General features: G+C 44.5%; 1 protein-coding gene across 6 annotated transcripts in view; it reads right to left on the reverse strand.

The window, feature by feature from the left end:
• Positions 1–26,617, reverse strand: part of FOXP1 (forkhead box P1) — a 389,382-nt gene that overhangs the window by 68,790 nt on the left and 293,975 nt on the right. For 4 of the 6 annotated variants that reach the window (XM_082322180.1, XM_082322178.1, XM_082322179.1 and 1 more), the window contains 2 exons: positions 6,181–6,318; positions 4,986–5,075 (listed from right to left, as the gene is read on the reverse strand). In XM_082322180.1, coding sequence (XP_082178306.1) covers positions 4,986–5,075; positions 6,181–6,318 — 228 coding nt within the window. Of the gene's footprint in view, positions 1–4,985; positions 5,076–6,180; positions 6,319–17,154; positions 17,215–26,617 lie in introns of those variants that run through there. The other 2 variants (XM_082322183.1, XM_082322181.1) reach the window with 2 other exon arrangements.

The raw sequence follows: 26,617 nt of genomic DNA on the forward strand, positions 1-26,617 counted from the left end.
ATCACAATTAGACGTAATGAAAAACAACCCCGCACTGTGCTCTGCTTGCTCATGCAATGGTTGTCTCAACTATTAAGGCAATACAACTGGCTTAATTTATGGTATTTTATACTTTCTCTTATTCATCCACCAAGCCCCACAATACTTTCTGTTATGTTGGGAATTATTCTGTGCTGTATTTAAGGCTGCTACTTCTGCACTTTGAAAATTTTAATTATTCTCACTAGAAAGAAGATGGAGTTGCTTTACTCCACAGGGATGTGAACCTTGAACCTTCGAGGTGTAAAAGAACATGTTGCTTTTCTCACTACTGTACCCGGAGAAGCTTTTAACTACTCTGTTTATCACTTCTGACATAAATAAATGAGAAAAAATCAGACCTTTGAAGAAGAAAAACTTCATCTAATATTGTTAATTAGCCATGACAAACGATGAAATAACATTGTAAATCTTTCATAGAAACAGCCACTAGATTTTAATTACACACATTCATAATTTAGCAAACAACATCTTACTTGAATGTGAGTGTTTAATATGTACAGTACTCCAGGCTTCAGAGTCCTTAATTTTGTTCAGTTAAGGAAGCCTCTAGGTTTTGCTTCCATGCTCATCTTGTATTTTATTTGCTTTGTTCTTTAAAATCCATGAAAGGCTTTGCATTTTGATAAATATCTTTTTATTTATTGTACAATGACAGGAGGAAAACTTTTGTTGTGTAAAACATCAATACATCATGCCAGTGTTTAGCAGTTCCTTGTGCTAGCCAAAAAAAATTAATGTAGATTTCCTTAGTAATTATCTGAGTGATAGAAAGATAATACAGTGCAGTAGTACAATAAATAGAAGGAAATTATCTAATATCCCTAATCTGCTAGGAATCATATCAAGGTGGAGGTCTTATACACATTATGGCTAACAGCTATGGAAAGAAAATTAACTCTTACAAAACTGCATACTTTCACAAACAAACCCCAGCCAGGTCCCAAGCTTTTTGTCGCCCTTCCTTGACACCGAGCCAGAGGATCACTGGCCCCGTTCCCTGCTGGTGTCAAGCAGGGGAAAAAAAAAAATCCACCAGAGCTGCAGGAGTGGGACTGACGGACACCAGCCAGGGGTTTGGTCCCCGTCTTCTTGTACCACCATGCCCCATCAACCTTAATATTGCAACCAACTGTATACCCCCAACTGTACTGCCAGGAAAGTTAGTTTATCTGCTTTCCAAAGAAAATCTAGGACTTTGAGAACACAGTTAAACAAATAGGTGTTTAGATATTCTGAAACTTGGAGAGTTTTCATTTCTTTGCAACAGCTTGCTCAGACAGATCCACTTGCTCAACTATTTGCAACAGCACCAGATGAATGCAAGCCACAGCAACAGTTAAGAGTTAATGTTTGCCTCCATAAATATTCATTTTCTAAATACGTATATACTTAATATATATTTATATATATAATAAATGGTATTACATAGAAATCTAGTTAGAGTAAGCTGTGTTTTACCTATTTGCCATCTGACTGTAAAGTTAGCTTTTTTTAAAAAAAAACAAACAAACAAACGTTATTTAAATTGACTGATGCCCGTTTGGTTGTCTTCTCAGCTATCCTAAGAAAAGCTCTTGAACACTCTCTACTTTGAAAAGCCAGGATATAAAAGTATACAAGGCCCATTGTCCAAGAAAGAATTTAAAAGCAAGACACGTTGCCAAACTGCGCTCCCCACCCAGTTACCAAACACAGGATACAAGGCAGTTTGTTTACTTCTCACAATTGAATGCACACAAAAAAGGTCTCAGTGCAGTCCTGTTGTCAGGTCAGTAGTCAGTGTTAAAATGCTGAAATATCCTGATAAAACTTGCATTTTTGATCCCCTCCCTAAAGCTTCTGTCAAAGGTCTGTTTTCCTTTCTTAGGTTACTCCCTACTGCCTAACATAAACTGTCACAACTGCCGGAGGACAAACGGCCCTTTTTGGAAAACAACCCGCTCCGTCCAGCGCCACGGCACCAAGCGGGATCTTTCTCTAAAGCCCCCCTTGCCTCGGGGAGACCCGACTTTGCCGGGGCAGAGGCAGCCCCGAGACGCAGCCCCGCAGGCTGAGATCTCGCCCCGGTGCCTCCGGCTCGTGCTAACAGGCACTGCGCGATGCTCACCCTCTGCTACGCCACGCAGCCCTCGAGCAAAACCCACCAGAAACCTTACTGGGGTCCGTCTGTTATCCTGCTTGGGGGTCGGATCCCTTTTACCAGCGGGGCTTGGGAGATTTGTTGCGTTTTTCTTCTTTCACGACGGTACAATAGGACAAGGCACTAACAAAATGACTTGGGGGATGCAGTACATGAATACACTTGTTCCATCTGTCAAGGTACGAACTCAGCCCTCGTTAGCACGGCCGCCGCCGGTCCCCACCACGGCGCTGATCGTCATGTGACCCGACCGCCAGTTTTTAGTAGAAGAGGGAGGGGGGGTAAAAAAAAATAAAAGACCACCGCTTGCATGCTAATTTAGGAAGAATAACCTCCTTAAGGCAGGAAAAACAGGGCTGAACAAACCTGTGGGATGAAACGCATCGTTGAAACAGGCCTCTACTAAAACCATCAGCAAAAATACCCCCCCCCCCAAATCCTAGAAAAAGCTGAAGAGACTTGGGCCCCTTGTTCTCTTAACAGATATGGTGTTAAAATGCTCTTCTTGAAACAGGAAGGAGTCCTTTCTTATTGTTGCTTTCGTTAGTGTAATATCAGAAGTGTGACCACGGTAAATCAGTGTGTTAGATATTGAAATGCCATCACATTGTCTAACTTCCCTTCTCGTCTTTTTTAACACAAAGTATTTTTTTCTTTAAGCTCCAAGCCCTCATCTTTGTGTCTGAGATGCTCTCCTGTCTGACAACAGCAATTTAGAAGAGTTAACTTTTATCGTTCATTCTGCTGTGTAACTTTCCCCTTCAAATTTCTTTATCTGCCCTCTGAGCTCATCTGAACTTTCATGTTCTCCCAGCATGCAGGCTTGCATTCAAAACTATGTCTAATAGACCAAATAAGAGGTTAATAAGAAGTGGCAACAGAAAGAAAAAATACAATCCCTGGTAACTGATAAGAATGACAGTGGCAGCCCTTTATTGTTTGTCTTCAAATATAGAGTTAAAGATCTTTAAAAAACTAAATTTTGACGCCTTTGAAAAGAAAGAAGCACAAAATAACAACAGGGGGTTATTGCCTGCCAGCCACAGGGGAGAAGCTCCATAATTCTTATTCTCCCTTTTGAAGGCTGTTAGAAACCTGATTCAAAAAAGCAACAGCAGAAGGAGAAAGCCTCTTGAGGCTATCGCCATTTCCTGTGATCATGCATAATGCGTTTCAAAAGTGGGTTTTTACCAATTCTGTTGATCAATTGCACCTCCTTCATATTCCCTCTTTTTTCTGCTGTGTTTACATCTGATGTGACTCAATGACAAGCGCTGTCTGAGGCTGTGAAACAGACCTGTCATGTTGATTTATGGGCGCATCAAACCACGACTTGTCCAAACTGAAGCTCGCAGTTCATTAATTAGAGAGTTGTGACTTTGAAGTCAGCTTTCAGACTGTGGTTTTTAACATTTGGCTTAATTTATATGCTCTTGAATGTGGATCTCTAAGGAAAAAACTGAAATTCCCTTCTTGTCTTTGAACTTCTTTTGACCGCACAATAATCATTTCTTTGTCCAGAGTGATGCCTGCATCCCAGAGTCATTAACGCGCATTGAACTGCCACTGATGAGTAAGCCCTACTGAATTAGAAAAACAGCCAGCAAAACAAAGCTGAGAGCATTCTGCACAGTGATATCTCACAATTACATGCCTTCCCTCCCTGTGCCATTTCCATTTTAATTACTGTTAGTCCTTTAGATTTACATTTTAGACACTTTTTAATCTGTTCCCTTTTTATTATAGTGGCGCCCGTAAGCGCGCTATGGTTAAGGTTGTGTCAGCGTTTCCATTATAAACCCCCCTATTTTCAGGGGTTTATAACTCAGCTGGAAAAATTCACTCTGGGTTGAAACTTGGCACAGGTGGCACGATTTGCCGAAATTTCAGGGGGGGCAGGGGGCAGAAATTGGTGCGTGCTTCGAGTAGCGCCACTTGCAAAGCGACGCGCAAGTGCTGCCGCTATCGGAGGACATCACGCAGCGTCTCGTGCCAAGAGGCAGCTTTCTAGGATCTACCTAAGCCAGCAGTGATGTCAGGTTAAACGTGAAAGCCTCGAACTCCTTGTGACTAGAGGGGTGAAGTCAGTGCCGTAAAAATAAATGTAATTACAGCAAAATTAAATTTAAGGACACCAAAATCAACAAACAAAGTTTAGGACATGACAGGTATTTTGAAAGGAAAGCATACTTAAAGAATGGGCAGAAACCACCGTGGCCTGTCCCGCTCCTGCCATTGACCGCGGTGGCATCAGAGCGAGGTCTCCTGACACCGTGCCGCGACAAGGCGGTGTTCCCGCACTACCTCTGCGTCTCGGACCTCGCTTCTCCGTGTCACCACCGATGCTGTCCAGTGTGGTCCCTCCTGCTAAGCCTGTGCTGCGAGGAACGTGCAACCAGAACCTCTCCGGTTGGAAACTGCAAGCCCAAACTCAACGTCTCTTGGCATTTTGCCCTGTTTAGAGAGGACAGCACCATATCTGGGCCTGCCGCCTTGCCCCCTCCCCTTTACAACATAACTAACTTCCAAAAGCACTCTCCCAAGATACAAGTCTAGATGCTTGCTCCAGTACTCATACCAAACATCAAGGCATGGTCCCCTGCTATAAAATATGTGGCAGCAAGCAAATGGAAAGCACAGGAAAATACAGGCAAAAACAGGACAATAACTCTAAATCTGAAAGCTGAGACCCGATAGAGTCAGTTCAGTTGTGCAATCATTTATAAGATGAATGACAGTTTAATAGCCACTAGACAGTCCCTGGGGATCTGTGGTTTGAAAGTAAAATGGGTATTGTCTGTACCTCTTTAGGCTGTTTTCCAGCATGTTGTTGCTGTAAAAGTTGAAGCTGCAACTGTTCCTGTTGTTTCTTATAAAACTCTTGAAGCTGCTGCTACAAAGAAAAGGAAAGATGGTAAGTAACAAAGTGGCGAGCCAATTCAGTGTCCCTTCTGGTGTAACACACAAACTGTGATTTGAAAAATAGCATCCTTTTATCTGTAATGGTCTGACCTTTAGTTTGAAACTCAACAATAAATTCAGTGCACACTGACTATTCTTGGCATTATCGTTTGAAAAGTAATCTCCAAAATGAACTGATGAAAAACATACCATTTTCTACACAAACTAATTAAAATAAGGCAAGGAATGACCTTTGATTGTAACAACAAAGCCAAAATGCCCTTGCTGAGAGAGCCTGGCGAATCTCTGTTGTGAAACACACATGCTTTCTAAATGATAGGGTTTGACTGTATTAAATGTTGTTCAATACATGCATAGACATCCTGGGAAATACTCTCCTCCTCCCCGCTCCCCAGATGTGCGCCGCGCAGGCAGCGCTCCGGCGCGGGCAGGAGGGAGCGTGGCAGCCAGGAGGGAGCACGCAAGGTCGGGCTGGGGTGGATGCTGACACCCGCCCGGGATTCGCGAGCCCCCGCTGAGCCGTACCCTACGATAACGGAGCCTCGGGGCTTGTCAGTAGCCAACTTTCAGCTGAAAAAGGACCATGGGCTGTGAGGAACACTGACACACCACACGGCATACGCTGGCTGAAATCACACAGATTAAGGCTTGCAAACCTCTTCACTTCTATTGCCACCGTTTCCGTAGTCCGTTACGGTTCCAGATGGCCACAACGAGATCTAAAATGGGAAGTATTGCCCTACCACCTTGTTTATTCCAACTAGTCAGGGCAAACCATGCTTTCTGGGGGATGGAGGCAAAAGCAACAGGGACATCTGCCGAAGTCCTGACACTTAAATATGCATCTGTATTATTTAGCTGATCTTGGAAACACTCCTAGCACTGCTCCCTGGATTTGTTTCCAGTAGCTATTTCTAGAATTAAAAACAAAAGAGCAGTCAGTTCATCTCAGAGCATGGCTGCTCCGAGGTACAGACCCGAGATGCGGGCAGCTTCTTTCCCCAGGAACATTTTGGGAGGCGAAGCCCTCTGGTATCTATAGAGGCTACCTGAGCAGCTGTTAAGAAAACAATTACCTGTTGAAGCATGAGTGCCTGCTGCTGTTGGAGCAGGACTTGGAGTTGCTGGGGAGTTAGCACTTGTTGCTGGAGGATCTGCTGCATTTGCTGGGGAGTGATCACTTGAGGTGTCATCATAGCCACCGACACTGGAACCTGAAGCGCAAGAGGAGAGCAAAGAGGGGGTCAGAGCGCACGGCCGCAGCTCCTCCGCGCTGCCCACCATCCCTGCGCCGGGGGAGCCCGCGCCTGGCACCAAGGGGGCTGAAGGCCAGGGAGTCCTTACAGCCCACCGCAGCAGGCACAGGGGTACCGACCACATTCTCCTGACGACTAAAATCCCCTTTTGCAGAACATTATTGCAACGCAAATTCTTTAAAGCAAGCGAAATACTAAACCCTGTTAAGTTTTATTTATTTTTACAAGAAATATGCAACTGGGTCCTTTCCCTCCCAGAAAGCCCTTGCCTTCCGTACAGCAATCCAACAGCTGAGTATCCCGCGCTGATGGGATCTAGACCCTATTACAACAGGTTTTGAAGAAAATTGAAGGAAGGCTCAGTGATGTGAATAACAGCACTAGACTCCTATGCAATTTTAACAGAAAGGCCCTACCACGATGTCTTTACCATTCCATATTCACCCAGCATACAGATGTCTTCAATTCTTTCATATTATGTGAGATACCATTAAAAGCCGCTTTCCATGACATTTCAGTGACAAACAGCTACAGTGATGAACTTGATAGCATTTCATATTTGCAACTGTTAACACGTTTCTGCACGGGCATCTTTGCAAGGAACCTGTACACTGTATCTGAAAGGATGATGTCTTGTTCAGATAAAACACTGACATTAAAATGACAGGCTGTCTTGGCCAAGGTTACACAAATTGTATTCAAGCGGATACCTAATGACAATGCTATGAATTCTGCAAGCTTTCTAGAATGTAATTTAGCTATTCAAAATAATCACTGCACTTGTGTTTAATTTGCAGACTACATGAGAACCATTTTGTCAGTCCTAGTAATGCAAGAAGACTATTTCCCTAGAAACCCACCCCTCTACCCTCCACCCCAAAAAAGGAAAAGAAAAGGAGGGAAAAAAAAACAATAGAGGAAAAGACAAAACCCATATGAGTTTTAACAGTAATATTTAAGCACCTTACTTTTCTATAGTTTCAAGTCAAATACGTGACAGCACAAAACTAAAAGCAGTAAAGGATATACTTTGCTAAAAAGGATCTCCTGTCATCTCATGTATTACAATAAAAGGTAATAATATGTTTAGCACTTTTTCTGTGCACCACTTTTTAAAAAATCAGCAGACAATAGCTGATCAGAAGATAAAGGAGTTTAAAAAAAAAAAAATCTTCCAGTGTAGTAGTAAGCAAGAGAGAAATGCAGTATTAATTTTATGTAACATAATGTCTTAATATGCAGTTTATCTTGACTTTTTCACATGATTTGTCCTGTCATTTGCATAGCAAGCTCTCATTCCTAATTTCACAGTCATTATGCACTGATGTCCTGATTTCTCAGCATCACTAATTTTGATGAACTAAAAATGGTTCCTGAAGGTCAGATGCATGTACGCTGCACATCTCCCCGTGTTGTTGTGTACATGTTGTGTGCCAGGGCCAGACGCTGCCTTGAAAACATTTGTCTGAGCGAAGTCTAGCAAAGGCTCGCACACCTCCGACATCCCATTAACGCAAACACGGCGAGGTCCTCTGTGCATCCCCCGTGGCGCAGCGCATTCCCATGTATCTAATGTGGTCCAGGCAGGTGTGAATACAGGCAAATGAAGATTTAATTACAGGTCAAATGCCAGTCCCACTGAAGCCAGCAGCCGTTCTCCTGTGGCCGGCGTGGCTTGCCTGTGCCTATGGGAAAGCCACCGGCCGGCTGCTGCGCCATGCCACCGCCTGGCCACGCACGACCAGCTCCAAGGACACTGAGTCATCAGGATGGGTAATCCCATTAATTCAGAATATCTTAATCTGTAGTCTTTTAAAAACTTTTCTGGGAGTAGAAAATTATTTAATTAAATACTGCCGTCACTATCTTCGCCCCGAAGCGTGACTCACCTTCATTATTCTCATCCCCAGAGAAGTTTACTTTACCCTCGGGTTTGTACTACTTTTCATTGAAGTTGGACTGAGCAAACAGAAGAGGAAGCATGTTTAAGTATGTTTTCTGTGCCCTTCTTGGAAGACAGACAACACAAATACTCTTCAGTCAGATTTATGACGACAAGCAGGGATGCAGACAGGAATAGGGTGGGGTGCTGTAAACCCTACACATCGGTGATTAATAAGAAGGGCCGCATTCTGCCGTCAGCTATGCAGAGACAACTCCCATTCACTTCCATGGCTTTTTTGCACGTTTATCTTGGGATAAATCTAAGGATTTGGCCCTACCTTTGAAAACTGGCCATGTACCTTCTGGTGAAGAATCTCCTAGCTGAACACTCTTTGCTAGAACAGAAGCACTTAACCAGCAAGAAAAAAAAAAAAAATTTTTAAATATATATATATATACACACATACATACACACACACATATATATATGGCACACCTAGAAGTACAAGTTTGCGTTGATCCGCTCAACTTCATTTTACCATCTGAAACCACATTTTCATACCACATCTGCACCTCTAAAGAAGGTCCTGCCTTCCATTTATAAACACGGCTAACAGCCACATTTAGCCAAAGTTTGTGCTTCAGCTTATCATGGAAGCAACTTACAGAAACCTTTTACAGACAAATTCAAATAAACCAGAAACTACCGTGTTAAAAACGACACGCACGCCCCGGACAAGGGTGGGCACACGTACAGTTTGAGGACTTTAAATAGTTAAGAATGATGGCCTATATATCCACTCTCTTAACTCCCAACGTCCAACTTTTTCATGTAGCTAGTCCCTGGTAATACTAGGAATCAAAGGGCATGCAGCACCAGCAATAGGCTATTATAGCCCACACTTTATTACCCATTACTACTGAGGTCATTAGCGGTAAGAGTGATTGTACCGGTCTTAACCTATTGATCATTGTAACTACTATCATTTAATCCCGTGTTGAATGTCTGGAAAGCTGCTAAAGGCACACAAGAGAGAGTGCTTTAGCGATGAGAAATATAGCCAAAGCTTGGAAATTACACTTTGATTCATAAAATCTAGCCAGTGGTTTAAATCAATAGTATTTAAAACAGTCATGTAAGTTCTTAACTACAGCTCTCTAATATTTATGGGTCCCTTTTTGAGTGTATTCAGTCAAAACTAAACTTTATTTTAGATACTGCGCAATATACTTTGCATTACGTTAGATAAAAAATATTTATTTCTGATATTTGGTCCGATAGTAAATGAAAACTAAACTGAGGGCTATAAATTAATTTTAGATTTCTATCTCTCAGATGTCAACTTAAATGTGTTGCCAAAAAAAATTACAAACCAACTTTAAAAATGGCTTAACTGTTTAAGTACATGAAAATGAGCGTGTTTTATGAGTTAACAATGAATCACAGAAGGCAGTTTATGAAGAACTAAAATAATTCTGTCTTACTGCCTTCGGGGAGTTGAAGTTCAAATTAAACTACTGGCAGATATATTTAAAGAATGCTCAGTTAGCATGCAGAGCAGAAATCAATCTTTTCTTTTTTTAAGTTGTTTATTTCTATTTTCCACGTGAAACACGATTGTTGTTATTGATATGATTAATGAACTACTTTTGGTATTGTTGACTGATAACAATAGGGTGTGGTAGATACCCAGCTGCATGTAAACCTGGCAGCAAAGGTAAAAATACAGCTGCAATTTGGCTTTCGGAGCTGTACTAGTATAGACCTGCTGACATGCTAATACCATCAACGGCAAAAAATGTCTTTAATACTCACAATTGTTTTCAGATGCTATTTCTCCCAGGGTTTTGCCTGCTGTTTCTCCGGATCCCCCAAAGCCCTCCCGTCCCCGGCAGTCCCCTCTGCTACCCCCAGTTCCAAGCTCTGCAAACACTCCATATTTTGGCGAGACCGACCAAGGAAAACTTCCACAAACTTGGGCCAAGTTCACCTTTAACTTCACAACGGAGTTACAGCAGGGATGCATTTGTCACTCCTCCATACAACCCAGACAAGGGTCACGGGGATGAAAATGATTTAGTCCTATTTAATCATCTCCATTCCCCCATTTTCAGTGATATTAATATAATTAAATACTAGCTAAATAATTTCAAGTAGTTTAATCTTGTATGAAGTGAAAAAAAAGAATGCCATTTTCACACAACGTGCCTTCGATGTTGGATACGGTTGTGGTCCTGTTAACTGTTAGCAGGCATGCATGGAAGATGGGGAGGATTTCCTTAATTCATAAAGAATAACTCTGCCAGAAAATCCTTTTCTCCTGCGATGTCTGCTCAAACTTGATTTCAGTAAGACCTCATACCAGGCACCCTGGATTTCCAAACAGCAATTCTTCAGTTAAAGATTTTGTGATAAAAGTTAAACGGAGCAAAACATAGCTGAACATAGAAAGTGCAAGTAGCTGAGGAACAGTTAAAAATACTGGGCTACAAATAAAAATAGATATGGCTAGGCAGAAAACAAACAATTAACTTGAGCCATCTTATTAGAAAGCTATTATGTGCAATACATTTGAAATGTAGAAAAAACTCAGCCTAAACAATGCAAAACAGCTTTTCTCATGCCACAGAAGATAAACCAGTGATACACTGGCAAACCGGGAATCACGATGCCACAAGCCAGAGCACAGCCCAGCAAAATAAGAAGTGCTGAAGGCAGGACCTGCTTCCAGCCCAAGACTAAAACATTTCCGACACAATATTTCATCCTCCAAAATAACAACAAAAAACCACCGCTGCTAGAATTATTCACACAGAAACTGCAATGCTGTTTCATTATGCAAAATGGAATCTCACTTTTAGACTTACATATTTTGCCCTAATACAGTACAACACATTAAGACAGGTAATGTTTATTATATTAATGTAATATCAGCTAAGCAGTCTGTCATTAGCATAACTGTTCTCTCCGTAACAATACAAGTCTCTATCGGGGGGGGGGGGGGGGAGAACCCTCTTTAAAATTAAATTAGCATTTTATTATTATAATTTTGTTTATTATATTTTATCAGGAGGGAAGATCTCCCTCTGACCCATGGAAGGCAGTACGATGGGCTCTGCTGACATTCCCCGGCACGTCAGCACGTCTGCTGTCTTATGTATTCTCTTCTAGCTGAGGAAAAATGGGAATATTTTTGTATTTGTTTACAGAATGAAACATCTGATCTTATCTACCACTTCTCATGCATACCAGGTTTCTCACTAAGTGCCAGGATAATTGTTTCTGCTATAATAAATACCCATTTAATTTGCATAAAAATATAAAGTTTACATAAATTAAATCCTTTCTGCATCTAACATTTGTCAAATAGAGACTAAACCGGAACACACACAACCAAATACTCATTTAATAAGCCGAGTGAGATTTCAACCTCGAGATTATCATCATCATTTTTCACATTTTAAAAAGTTATCATTTTTGTTTCCCGCTCCAGCATGAAAGGAAATTATAACCTGCTGTACACGGTTCCAAACAGTGGTGATATTTTATAATGATTCAGTTTAAAAAAAAAAAAAAATCCGTATTTTTTTCCAGAGTTTAGGAAAGGAAATGTTAGATCAACATATTCTGCCAAAAAAGCCTCAAATAAACCAAAAGCAATCCTGCTTAGAAACGTCCAAAATACCCCTAAAGCCCTTGAAAACCCCTTGAAACCCTCTCTCTCCAAAACACCCTTAACATACTGAGAATGATCATCATGTCAGACTCCTTACATTTGTGTATTAATTCATTAATACATTAAGGAGAGCTTAATTAAATAATAAAAGACCATGATTGAACTGGCAACATTTAATATGCCTAGAATTTCATGTGAGCAAAAAGGAAGTGTTATACAGAGGGACTTTTTTTTTTCCCCCTATGGCAGATTTTTAAGAAGAACTGCAACTCCCGACAGAGATTTCTAGGGAAGGATGAGCCCTCTCTCCACTCCCCGAGTATTTTCTCCTGCAGGAGTCGAACCCGTAGCTGCCTGCTCTTCAGACTTGGGGCATTCGAGAAGACATCTATTGTCCTGGTCAGCTGAAAAAATTAGTGAGCTCTTGAAAAATATCCACCTGGTTAAATCCTGCTGTTTATTTCCCAAACAAAACAGAGCTCTGCTTAAACACTCAGTTAGGTTTTGCCACTGCGGTTGCAACTGTAGCCTTTGTAACAGTTGTAAACTTTATTTGCTTAAAATGTGCAGTTTTTCACACCTATGGCAGACACCTACAGCTGAACATCACAGCTAAGCACAACGGTGCAAATTAGATTCTAATGAGAAAACATCAGTTGCTTTTTTGACAATCTTGCCATTCACTGATTTACTTCTAATGAAGACACACTCCAACCAGCAAGCTCGCCGTGTTAAAGGTCAAAGCACGTTCAAAAAAATGCCTCACAAAATCAAGGCAAATGGGAAACCCGTAAAGAAACCTTCTCATAAAGTGGCGTGGCAATTAGAGTAATTGTGCAAAAAGCCGTCTTCGGTAAAAAGTAAAAGAAATTAAGCTGCCACTACTGTAACAGGTTAGATGAAAATCAAAATTTAATGTATTCTCCCTTGTGTCATCTTGTTTTGTCAAGACATCAAATAGAATTGGAAAGTACAAAATAACAAGCCCTTGAGAAATCACAGAAGCCGACCTTTTTGATGTTGTTGGTTTACCTTGTTCTCAGTTATTTGAACAATGATGTTTCAGATTTAAGGGCAAGATAAAGCTTAAAAATTAAAACCCGTTGTCAGTTTGGGGACGAGGGGGTGTTGTCCCTCCCAAATAACAGAGCATCTTACCTAATCAATGAAGGCAAATCCGTCCGAAACTAGTGCACAGAACACTTAGCAATTCCACTTATTTGTTCAATATTCAGTCTGGGTTTTCTAACATTCATTCAACTTCAGTACAAACTACAGATCCTCCTGCTAGCAGAGGAAACTGTGCTGGAAAGGTTAAAAAAAAGAAAAAAAGGTGGGGGACAAAAAAAAAAAAAAAGAAGGCTGGGGAAGAGATATTTGCCAGCACTGCTCTTCTCTCCCCAATCTCCACACGGCCACTTTAGATCCTCAGATGAGTGGATGATGTATTTTTTCCCTTTCCTTATAACTGGAAAGCGAAGCTGAGCAAGTAAGCACCTTATAAAAACAAAACAGTACAGGACATTTTAACTGAACTACAGCAAAGTAGTTTCCAGTAACGCAGTTCTGCTTTCAATAAAACAAACAAACTGCTTAAAACCAGCCAAGCCTTTCACCAAACAATAACAAATTTAGCTTATGGTGTCAGGACTTTCCCACAATCTAGTTTTGCAGGTGTTGATAAAACTACCCCTGCTACCGCTTTTCCGTAGCAAAGAGGGGAGAAAACAACATCAGTAAGTTATCTTGCTACCAGGAAACATTTTCATAAAGCAAATCCAAGTGCTGTGTCCTTCCAGCTCAGGTTTGTCTACAGCAGCTCTAAAATGACTAAGAAATACAGAGCAAGAAAACATAAGAGCTTTGCAACTCCTTAAACTTTTGAATGCAAAACTCCTTCTCCCCTTACCTTTCCTTCAGCTGCCCAGGGCATGCAATCACAAATACAGAAACCAAAGCATTTTACACTGGCATAGTAATTTGTTTAGCTTCAGTACTTTAAAAGCAACCCGATTCTCAAGCAACATCACTGCTCGAGCATTGCCAGGTTAAAAGCCTGCGTAAGAAATCGCTCTGACTGCCCTACATCACTTTCAATGCCTAAAAATCCCCTTTAACCTTCTCCACACAACTGTTGCAAGCCTTTTCTTCCTTGCACACAACTGAAATCAACTCAACTTGCGCAGACGTCAAAGCCCACCGTCCATTAGTGCAATAATCCATCTGTGACCCATTACAACCCAGGGGCGATACGCTACGACTCCGCAGTGGTGTCTGATAACTATTTACGCCCCAGCATAAATTTCAGCGTGGGGCTAAGAGTTACACTTTTAAAATGTGTAGAGGGCTCATCCAGCTGTAGAAGAACGTCAGGCACCCACACCTTCCTATGAGCAGCGAGATCCCCAGAAAGCCAGCACTGGGATTTCATTTCTTCCGTGTCAATCCCATTATATTTATGACTTCTCTTTAGTTCAGCTGAGTGACTGGTCAGAGCACGTCTCAGAGCCTTTTTTTTTTTTTTAAAGCAAAAATAATGCTGCTTAAAAAACGGAGGGCACAATAGTACAGCACAGTAAAGTGTATGTTAAATAAGACCAAAAAAAAAAACAAACCACCAAACCAACTGTAGCAAACAAAAAAAAATCCAAAGCAGCCCTTCCTATCATAAGCTTTCTGATGATTTATGGTTTACCAACTCAGCAAGGTTACGCAACACTGCATGCCTTTAGATGCATTATTTGAGTCAGTTGAGATTTAATTAAGATCACAGCCTCCAAAATCCCTGTCAAATGAAAATTCACAGAAGACAATACACTATATATCCTCATGCAGATAAGTCTCCATTCCATGCTCTGGAATAACATAAGTTAATCCTCGTTTCTATGGTGGCAGACAAAAGTTCACTAATTTTGTTTTCTTTTGACACTTGTGTTGTTTTCTGTTTTATGTCATGAGAACATTCCCTTTTGAGAAGGGGAGGGGAGCTGATATAGGGGGAGAGGAGGGAGAGCAATATGTCTGAATATGGCAGCAGATGTATTTTGACATTCTCGCAGCTCTGCCGTGATGTCATCAAGTTTTCATATAATTAACCCCTGCCAGTAAGAGCAGCATTTCATGACATCTGTCCATTGGGAAGAGGAGGAAGGAGTCGGGGACAAAACATGGAAAGTGCCTCAAATCTTACTCTCATGCTAAAACCAAAATCAAACAAAATTAAATTAAGGCTACAAAATAGCATTCGCATCTTCCGCATCAGCGACTGGCTTTTCCCAATTCATTATCTGCCCCAGCTGCCTCCTCACCTCGGAGGTGCTCTGAAACCACACGCCACGCGCGCCCGGCTCATCGCTAACGCCTTCTCCTCCTGATGGTCCTGGTGCAGGGGAACCCCTTCGCTCTATAGTCCCATTCCTCTATACGCTAAACGAGAGCACATCAAATAAAACAATATTTCTTACAGGGAAATTGCTAGAACTTTACCTCATTCCAGCGTACTTCTGTTTGCATTATCTTAATATCTGCTTGCTTATCTCATGGTTTAGAAATGACAGGTGCTAGCGGTCTTTTGTTTGACAGGCCACTACACAAATAACTGTCTTGCCTGAAAGGGCTAATGCACTACTAATGAACAATAAATCAACTTTGATTATAAAGTGTCAGACCAATCAGTTTGCAGTTCAGCTCTATCACCGTCTAGGCCAAGGCAGCTACTCTGTTTAGGCAGGATTTGGGTTTCATCTCTGCAGCCTTATCAATGAAATTTTTGGGAAGTAGTCACAGGAGATCACTGAAAGCCCTCTGACAGCAGGTTTTCCGCTGGCTGTGAGAGGAGGAGAGTGCCTGCTTTTAGAGACTTCCTAGGCTGCTACTACAATAAATACACAATCAACAAAAGCCATTTCTTAACCAGACAGAAGCACACTCTAACGACACATTCACATATAAACACGCATTTTAGCCGTGACTTTTAAAAGAGCTAGAAGCAAATAAATTGCTTTTTAACTCGACGTAAAGATGTCCAAGATACCTGAAAGCTTTGCACAATAAACATACTTATGAGGGGCCTGATCCGGCAAACCTAATTTAGCAGGCAGAGCGCTTACTGCTTCGGGGGGAGAGAGACTCCTCTCCTCTTCTAGCTATTGCACGTTCACAAGTCAGTCCAGGATCGGGCCCGGGAGCATCAGGCATGAAAATTAGCTCCGATCCAAATGAAAAAGACTTTAACGTGTCAGTTTATTTATAAAAAGGCAAACTAGCCTGCGCAAGTCACTTTTTATTAGAAATAAACTTCAGCGATTTATTGTAGTTAGCAATTCAAGACTCACTGCTAGAATAAATCCAACCATTTCGTTTTCATAAACAGATCTTAGTCACCCCGAATGATTCACATTTCCTGCCACCAAACTTGTTTTTATTTAAAAAAATAAAATGGTAGCGCTTCAAACGCCGGCACATGCACCGAGACGACTGCGTCGCGTTATCGAGTGGCTTTTCCACATCGGCACGAGGACAAGCCGAAACCCTCGGTGTTTTGTAAAACAAGCTGGCTTTGAAGGAGTTAATTCCAAAGAGGAAGAGTGTACATGCACTTTGCTCTAAACTTACCACCCACTTCCTAAGGGTTCCCTCCTCCCCACCACCACAACCACCCTCGAAAAATCATCTCATTTGCGCTGAAATACTGGCTCGCAGGGTTGACACTTAACTCGGCTACGTTTAGATCCCATTACACGTATTTCACTGGGGTTCGTAACACTAGTCAATGTCAAAAACAAAGCTCACTCACTTAATTTCCCCCTGGTAAATTGACTGGCGAATCCATTCAGCGATCCCGCTTCCTGACATTTAAACCTGACGGAGTGTTTTACCCGGCTCCCTGCACTTTTCCTCCTTCCTCGCTCGTCTTCAAAAGTACAGCACTGAAGTAAAAACTGCCCGGCGAGCTACGCGCACCCGAACTGTCAGAACAAAAGACGGGCAGGACACAAGCCAAACGTAACCACTTTTAAAGAGCTTTAGCGAGTTGCCAAGCGCGCACACTGTACCTCCCGCCTCTCACCCGCGGTGGAGGGCACCGCGGAACCGGCCAGCGAACTCGCACCCAGACACGAGGAGCCGGGACCGCCGGGGCCGGAGCATCGTTTGCCTTCTCCAGCCTCTCCGGGCTCTTTCCGCCAGTTCGGGAGCCGGCCCGCCCCCCCGCCCCCCCCGGCAAGGCACCCACCTGGGCGGCGGCGGGCGGCGGGCGGCGCGCCGGGCCATGGAGCGGGCTGGCGGAGCGGCGCGGAGCGGTGCGGAGCCTCCGCGGGTGCGGGCGGAGTGGCGGGGCGCGCTGATCGCGGGTTGCCGCGGCGCCGCCGCCACCCGCGCGGCCCCGCCCTGCGCCGCCGCCGCCGCCGCGCACACCCCGCCCCGGAACGGGGCGCCCCGCCGGCCCGGCCCTCCCGCCGCCGCCACCTCCGCGCCCCCTGACCCGCCGGCCCCGCGCCGGACCGCGGCCCGGCCCCGCGGCAGCCCGCCGAGGCACTGTGCCAAAGCCCTTCGCCCCCCGCCCCGCAAATCAGTCTGCGCTGCGGGGAGCGGGTGCCGGCGGCGCGGCGGGAGAGGGTCGGCGGGCGCGGCGCTGCCGGCAGCCGCCCGGGGCGCGGGGCGGTGGGGCGCCGCTCGGCACCGGCGGAGAACCTCTCCCTCCTTCCACAGCAACTTTCTCTTCTCCCGTGAAAAGTGGCTTTGACCCCCCTCCCGCCTTTCCCGACAGCTCTGCCCCCGAAAGCTCAGGGTTTTCCTACCAGCAAATAGTAATAATGATAAAAAACCCCCCACGGAAAGCCGCTAACAGGACTTTGCCCCAAGCCCGACTACTGCGCCTGGCCTGCGGACGGGAACGCCTCCCCCTTCTCCCTTCAGAGCGCGGAGGGGGAGCAGGCCCCCACGGGGCGGTGGGGTGCTCCAGCGCAGCCCCGGGCAGGGGGGGCTCTGCGGCCCAGGCCAGCGCCGGGCCCGTTTTGGGGGCAGCCGAGCCCTCCGGTTCAGCGGAAGCGAAACGCTGCGTTTGGGTCTGCGGCACCTTTGTAACAGCGGGGTTAGCGGTTTCACGTCACTCGGAACAAGCTTCCGCAAACTCTCATGCGGACGAGCTCAAAGAAACGCTTTTTGTGGCCCCCCAGACCGGCCCACACCCGCACAGAGTCCCGCCAGCATGCTGTCGCTAGCCCAGGGACTGCCACGGTCCCCGTAACCTATTTTCTCTTGCCCAAAAAGCTACTATCCACTTCATCTCGGGCAGCAGTAATACTGGGTAAAATCTCTCCCGCTACAGCAATCTTATTCTTTTACATTTTCACATAGTTTCTGAAGACACAATTGATGCAGATAGTTACTTCACGTGCAAGTAACCGGAAAGCCAGAAGCCGCCCTGACACCGTCCGCGGGCAGAGCCGCACGGTATTTGCGGGAGTCGAGGGCTGTCAGACAATAGCCCCATTAGTTATGCTGCTGAAGAACCTCACAAGAAGCAAAGACAAAGGACCCAATTTACTGACAACTTGTGATCTGATGTTAAATGGGATGTGATACGGATTGCTTTCCACCCTAAAGTGTTTTCGCGTCAGATAACAAATTTATTAATGGGATTTTTTTCAGGTCACAAAAATGTGACCCCACCCTCTTATGAATATTTAATAAGGGACTAAGGGCATCTTTTGCAAGACCCTAAATCTGCCAGAAACAGCCTACATGAATCAGAAAGCGCCTGCCTCTTAAAGGGGCACACATGCACCGAGCAGGTCAGCACAGAAAGGGCATGGGAACAGCCGGTATTTGTAAGTATTATATGTATGCAAAGTCAAGCAAATAAATACGCACACACGCCAACACACTGGACACTCAACAGTAATATAAACTGGCAATGCATGCGATGAGCTAGTAATAATTATTGCCTGCGCTTAAGAGAATCCTTCCTGTCCTGGACTTCAAAGCAATCTCGAGGAACTCAGATTGCTTTGGGGAATATATTACAGAATGCACTGACTTAAACTTTTCAACAGTTTCTCTTGCGGACCACCACCTCCTCCTCCCTGCATTTACAAAGAGCATCACTGTGGCAGCATCCCCAGCGGCACTCACGGCGAAGGAGCATCGGTAGGGAACAGCTCTGTGCACGCAGCACACCCTCAATCACTGCAGCCGAAGCACGGAGGGGGCTGCACGCCCGGGCAGTCTCTGCAGACCACTCACAGGATGCTCCACAGACCCCAGTTTGGAAATCTTCTGATCTGTCTTGTCTTCCTCAGCACAAACTTCCCCCCCACACAGGATCCTCACTCCTATTAAGTCACATCTTCAATTCTTATTTTCCAATACGGCCATATCCAGGTACACACAGCTCAATGAAAGACCAGCACCCTCCTTCTGCCCTGATCGCTGGCTGATCACACACCTTTGGACCAAGCACTGACTTACTATATTTATAAAAAAAAAGGGGACTCTATGAAGCCTACCACTTTGTCCCAGGCATTTCTCTTCTTTCCAGGGGCAAAGAAAAAGTGTGATGAGGCAATGCAAGCACAAGGCTGTGAGCTACAAGCAAAGCAACAGCATAGTGCTGGCTCTGGCACTGACAATTCTCCCCAGCCTTGGGCAAGTCACCTAGACATTGTTGTTGTTTTGTTTTGCTGTGTTTTGGTTTTAATGTCTATCACATTGAGGATGCCTCTTTCTCTGAGAGCTCAGTTTGCAAAATTTCTGGCCTGGCTCTGGAGTTGCCTGCATGCCCACCACTTCAAAGGCAGTCAACAGCCTCAACATCTCATGTCTCCTCATCTGCTAAACGGGGATACTACTACTCATTTCGGGATCTTCTGTAGACCAATATTTGCAAAACACTTTGAAAACGAAAGGTGCTGTCTAAGCACTAAGTGCTGGCCACAGAACCTGCCAGCCGTATTTTTAAAGCATTTTATACCCGTTCATATAAAAGCTTCGTACCTGCAAGCTCAGCCAACATCTGCTGTGGGCTAAAAACTTCAGCCTATTCCCTCAGTAATGGGGATGGTAGCACTTGTTAAGTAAGGTCACTATGAAATATAATGCATTTCTAAGCCAGCAAAATATTTTAAAAGACCAAGAAGAACCATAAACTCCCACTTTAATTCCATTCAATTACGGAGAATCATCACAGACAGAGACAACCAGACAGGGATGTTCAAAACAGAACACATAAAGTAACAAATTAAAAATAACTGCAAATGAGCGTGGCAGACTAGGTGGCTATTTGGCACCACGTGCTCCTGAGATCTGATTCATATTAAGTGGTGGTATCAATACCTAGGTGAAAAAAAAAATAATCTCTGGCGTATAGCACAGATACTAGACTCTAAGGTCCAAGTCAGAGGAGTAGATTATGAATTATGATGAATACAGTGGAATAAATGGTTTTGTTATGCCATTATTTTACCCGTACACTTTATTCACAGAGTTCTGCAGGTACCTATCCATGCAGAAGCCACGGACTTGCCTATCGAAAAGCCTCAGCTGCCTGCAGGGCAAGGGAGAAAAAAAGAAAGACAAGACAAGACATCCACATAGTGCAACCTCCTCTAATCAGACTTAACCTGCCCCAAATTGGGAAAGTTTATGTCTAGTCCCAGTACGAGGCAATTTCTACGTAAGACAGCAATTCATCTGTTCTTGTCCTCGGGATGCTCCCCTGGGCAGGCAGGGCCAAATAGGTCTCACTTTGCTCTCTGGCAGCAGATGGTGGGCCAAATCCTGCACCTCGCTCCCCCAAGTACCAGTTTGGGAGTAATTCAGGTGAACTTCGGTGCTGGTGCTGCTGCGGCACGGAGGAGCCTGCCCGCCCGCTGGAGCCAACTCCAAACCTGGCAAAGGCGGGTGCCAAGTTACGCTGCTCGGCACGCAGGCTAGAGCCACCGGCCGGTTTAAAAGCAAGCTGCTGTTTGCAGTTCTGAGGGAAAAAGCCGTCCCAGATACTATTCCCACTCCTGGATCCCCAGGCCCATTTTTGTGGGGTTAAATCACATTTTCCTGTTTTGAGAATGCTTCATTTTCCTTTGTTGCTGTTTGAAAGACCTACGAAAACAAATGGGGAAAACAACTGACTAAACAGGAAACAGTGAAACTTATTACCCACAAAGTGCTGAGAAAAAGGACAAAGTAAACATTTTTTTTTCTTTTGGCCATTTTTAATAATCTCAGTTAATACCCTCACAGTAAAATATCTTCAGGCAGAAAAGTGATTTTTAGGCTGATGGTGTCTCTAGCAAAACAGAACAGCAAAGCAATTAACATTTCAGTAACGCTTGTGTCCCTGTTGCTCCTCTTTTTTTTGACGTGAAACTGTCATATTCCTTATTGCCCCTGCAAATTCTGCACGAAGAAGGCTCTTTAAATCCCCTCAGTGTTGTACAATGGCTTAAATTTCACTTCATGGCATGCTTTAAATTACCATTCACATCTTCATTTAATGCATCATTTTATAATGCCAGTGTTACTAGTTAATTTATATATACACAGCAGGATGTGTCAACATTCAGGTGAGTTATGAATATGATTGTGCAGGAGTTATGGAAGACATTTCAGCAAAATTATGGTTCCCTCTAAACATAAAAATATTAATAATGAATCAAACATCACAGGTAAACAACAAATTTTATATAACTGCAACCCACCACGCTTCTAGATAAATAAATAAATAAAAATGGCAACATTTTTGCTCTGCATTCATATTTGATTGATCTTAATAAATTGCCATCTCCTTTCCTAATAAACTGTAATCTCTTGTTTCCGCCACAAAGTAAAATTTATTAGCACACTCTTCTACCAGCAGGTCTGCATCACTCACAGCACAGTGTGCAAATTGTTCCAAGTATGCTTGGGCATTATTCATAAATTATTTTTCTGCCCCAAAGTACACAATATATTGAAAGGTAATCACCACTAACTGTTCTCGCTTACTTTCCTTAATTATGTGAGATAGCATTTATGTCACATACAGTAGAGGAAATGCTGCGGTTTCCATTAAAACTCCATTTTTTTTGCCATGGGTTGAAACACGGTGTTCACACAGAGAAAAACCTTCTTAGGACAGGAAAGACAGGAGGTGGTATCTGGTAGGAGATGGCAACACCTCCACTTGAAAAGAACAACCTCTGTCTACCAAAATAACCTACTGGGCATGACAACAGCGATGGCTCTGAGAGGAAAAGTAGGTGTTTTGTCAAGATGTTAAAGTTGCCATGGTAAGGGAAAAAAACCACAGAATGAAACATCAACAAAACAAACGTCAATCAAAGCCATTTTTGCCCGTTAAGTATTAACCAGTGAACTCCTGGCCACCCCAGGCAGATCATCTCCTGCTCAGGGCCTCGGCGCGGGCGCTGCGGGCCGGGGCAGCCCCAGTGCCCCCAGCTTTGCATTTTGGGGTGGCTCACCCCAGTCTGGGGCTGGTGCGGGTACAGCTGGTGTGAAACACAGCGTTAGACGCACTGCCCTCTCCTGGTAATCTGCTTCTGTCGTCAGGAGACTTCGTGCCTTGCCTCCTCTGACAACCACCGCCGAGAATCCCCTTCTCAAAAACCATGCCTACTTCCACAACAACTTACACGCGACCCCCCCCGTGTACACACATATATCGCCACAGATTTAAATTGAAATAAATCGCATTAAATATGGGCCCTTTTATGTAGAAACACCTATGAGCCTGTTACACAGCTTACTCGCACGCAGCCCAGGAGTGCGAAACTATATATTCTGGTTTATCTGTGAGAATAACCTGGGCATCTCGCCGTTTTTTACTCACTCTGTTGGGAACGCATGTCGGCGTATTTTCAATAAAACACCTTCTTAGCAGTAATAGGCCACTGTTCTCATTTCAATGGTCCCCAAGGTTTCATGATACAGTATATTTAGCTGGCTCATAGTTCCAAGTTTTCCTCCAACATTCAAAAGCTATTTTTAATTTTTTTTTTTTAAAGAAGGCAGCCACGGGAAGAGCTTTTGCTCATCTTTTCTTTAAAGAGAAAACCAGTTAACTTTGTACATGCAACAAAGGAACTCAGATTATTTCCTGAAGAGGTGTTTAGGCAACAGCCCTCGTCGTTAGACAGGAGCGCACAGAAAAGCTGCAGCGCTGCTGGTACTACGCGGGGAAGGAGTCTGAAAGCGGCACTGGCATCTCTGCTCCTGCTAGAGTGAACGGCTGGCACCACGACTCCAGGAACCAAATGCACCTCTCAAATGCCAAAAAGCAGTGCAACAGTGCAATTTGCAAAGCTGGCAAACAATGCTAAAGCCAAGAAGACTTACTGCAGGCAGGAGGACACAAAGGAGCCCTTTGAGACGACCTCTGGTTGCCATACCAGACTTGCAAGGTATGCTTGCTGCAAGGCAGCGCTGAACTACCAGGAGGAGCCACTAAAGGTTACCATCCCAGATTCCCCTGTATACGGATAAAAAGCTTTTTTGGAAGCAGGGCACGGCGAGGGAGGCCTCCTCTCGGCCACCACCCTGCGACGCGCACAGGGTGTTTCTCCTCCTCCTCGCCATCTCTGTTCAGGAGCATCCCCTCACTCAGCCTGGACGGACGAGGGCCAGGAGGGGAACACAAGCCAGTGGCATGCTGCAGGGCAGGAGGAGACCCAGCTTGAGCACAGCCATCCCCTGGCCTTTAGCCATGTCAGTCCTTTTGATGGTGCACGTCTGGTTTCACATGGACAAGAAACAGCCAGCTGTACAGGCTAAGCAAACACCCCAACTATAGGACTTTGCTCTCGGATCCCTTGGGGTCATCCGACCGGCTCAGAGTCCTTTGTGCGGCACTAAGCAGGGCTCGCTGTGTGCTTTGGGGTTTTCCTTTGTACTTCCACTCTGGCCCTTCAGAGCGCAATGCCACGATCCATCACTTTTTCCCAAATAAACGGGGCCCAAACTGCGCTCAAGGACAGGGTCCTCCCCTCCTGCCTCCCTCCCCCAGGCAAAGAGGGCTCCTGTCTGCAAGCAAGGGTTATGACCCATGGACATTTCCTATCCAAATCTGGCTGCCGCTTATCCCAATCCTTTTCTCCCCCCTGAGCCATAAGAAAAAAGATGATGCTGAGAGGTAGCGGGTCTCTGAGCCAGAAGGGCATGTGGTGGGGCACCCAGGACCCACTCTTTTGCTGTACCCATCATGACAAAGGGTGAACAAGCAAATAAAGGAATTTGTCTGGGGCCCCTTAAAACAAATTTGCCTTCCCATAGCAAGAGAAATCCCTCAGATGTGCCTAAAGACTCAGAGCAGGGCTGCTTGGGTTGGAAAAGCACAAACTCGCCGCAAAGTATAACAATGGAGGAATACTATAAAAATCCATCTCTGCGAGTAAAACTGTTATTTATGCTCTGGAAGGAGACAACAATTCTCTGCCGTTAAATGCAGCCACTTCTGGGGTGGATGGTGGCAGCAACTTCGCCATACAGAGCTCTGGAGGAATTCAGGACACCTGAGGCACCAAATCCTTCACTCGAATGAAATTGCAGGGTGATTAAGCAGAGAGAATGTAACTATCCAAACTGTAATTTGGCCAGCACAATGGATCTAACACCCCTATTCTTGGGAGGAAAAAAAAATAAGTACTGTATTTGAAGTTCAAAATCTAATTAACTATTTGAGAAAAAGAATTCTGTTTTTAAAAGAAAATTCCTAACAATATAAAGAGAATTAGTGCCAAAGTTTTTGAAGAACCGCATAAAATGGTATAAAAAACGTATGATATTGTAATAATAGGAATGACTGGATTTGCTCAAATGTTCCTTATACCTTATAATACAAGAATAAAATACAGTGTAAATCCTTCTATCTACATAAGTTCCCTGTACAGAAAAATCTCTCCTTTAATAGGTTTACACCTTTAACATGTATTAGTTTGGAAAAGTCCTAGGGTATAATTACCCATCTTGGCTTGGCACATTAATAGCTGTTCCCTTCATTTACTGATTTCTTTTACCGGTCAATTTGCTATTTTACTACGCTCAGCTTCACAGCAGCACCCTTCACCAGCAGACCCTGCGCTGGGAAGGGGAGAGGGTCTGAGCTGGCCAGGGGCTGAGTGCTGCCTTAGGGAGGTGGGTTTTGATACCTTGCTCTCGGCCATCCGCACGTACAATGCTCACATGCGGCATTTGCATTCGCATGTGCCAGCGAGCCGCAGGTCACAGGCAGAGGGAAGTGGAGCTGCCCCACTTCCTTGAAAATCTGTGCAGAAATAGGCCCTTCGGGCCCAGAAGAAAACAAGTCAAGCAGGGCTTCTTCAGGGCTTCTTGCCACTTTGCTGGTCACGTCTCCCTCCAGGTCACTGTGGACCACGTGTGCCCCGCAGAGCCACGCTTGCTGCTACAGAGGCTCCCAGCCCTGCGTCCTGATGTGCAGCTCTGTCCCACCATTCCCACGCCATTTCCTCCCAAACCTCCTCTGCTGCCTTGCATCCCTCGATTCCTCCTTTGCTCCAGGCTTTCCCTGTTGTCCCAAATTCCGCTCTCTGCTCCCCTGGAGCTCCATCCCCATTGCTCCTCCTCACCTTCCCTCTCCCCGACGGCTGGAGAAGCCTGGAGAGATGCTCACCTGGGACAGGATGCTCACCTAGCTCCGTCAAACAGCTGGGAAAGGACCATTTCCCCATCATAGCGAAGGGAAACCCTTAATGATCTATCCTATCAGTCCCTGCAGGTTCACTTTGCATCTCTGAGCTCCAGGCTCCGAGGCGAAGCTGGCGTTCACTAAGCCTCCGTCCAGCTTTTACAGGTTTTTCGACAGTTTAAGAGGGTTTTCTTGTGTTATAGCGGAGCCATTCATTTAATGGCTTTTCAGCACTGCCATTATAAACCAGAACTTTTCAGGTGTTTATTACTCAGCTTTAAAAATTGGCTCTATGCTGAAATTTGGCAAACAAAGTGTCAGCCTCGGAGAAAATTTTATTTTTTGCCAATTTTGTACTCTAAAAAAAATGACCCCATTTTGGCCTCCATAAAAATGCAGCTTTTGCTGCCTCTGTGACACTGGTGAAGTAACAAGTCAATATTGTAATATTGCCAGCAGAGCTGCAGTGATTTAATGCCTAAAATTGCTCTGAAGGTGAAGAGTGCTATTGAACTGCTAATTATTAACTATTATTACTGATCCTGCTGCACAACAAAGATGCAAACAGAAAACAAAGGGAATATGAAACGTCACTGGAAAAACGAGGCAGAATCAACATGAGGGTCCAGCACCGAACAGGGACAAGCTGGAAACCAAGAGCGAGGAGCGCTGGCAGGGTGGGGCCATCCAGCCGATGGAAGAAGAATGAACAAACCGATACAGAAATATTATTTTTCATTTTCCAGGACGGTATTTCAAATACAAATAAAATACAAATGATACCGCGTAGCTTGCTCCACGCCAAAGCTAGCAACGATGCAGGATCAAAATCAGCTCTAAATCAAGCTGAACTGAGGTCAATAGGGACCTCATATTGCTCAGCCGGAGCCAAGAGAAACTTTGCCATTTATTTTAACATGCAGAAGACAGAGCCTTGAAGGTGCTGAGGACGGGCAACCTTGCCTTGGCAGCCTGGCAGCCATACATCGACATAAAAATGGGCTGGGAATTTCAAAGGGCCCAAAAGATGTAAGCATCCCCCAAATCTTTGGGATCC

The sequence above is a fragment of the Platalea leucorodia genome, assembly GCF_965183815.1.
Source record: "Platalea leucorodia genome assembly, chromosome: 9".
Taxonomy (NCBI): domain Eukaryota; kingdom Metazoa; phylum Chordata; class Aves; order Pelecaniformes; family Threskiornithidae; genus Platalea; species Platalea leucorodia.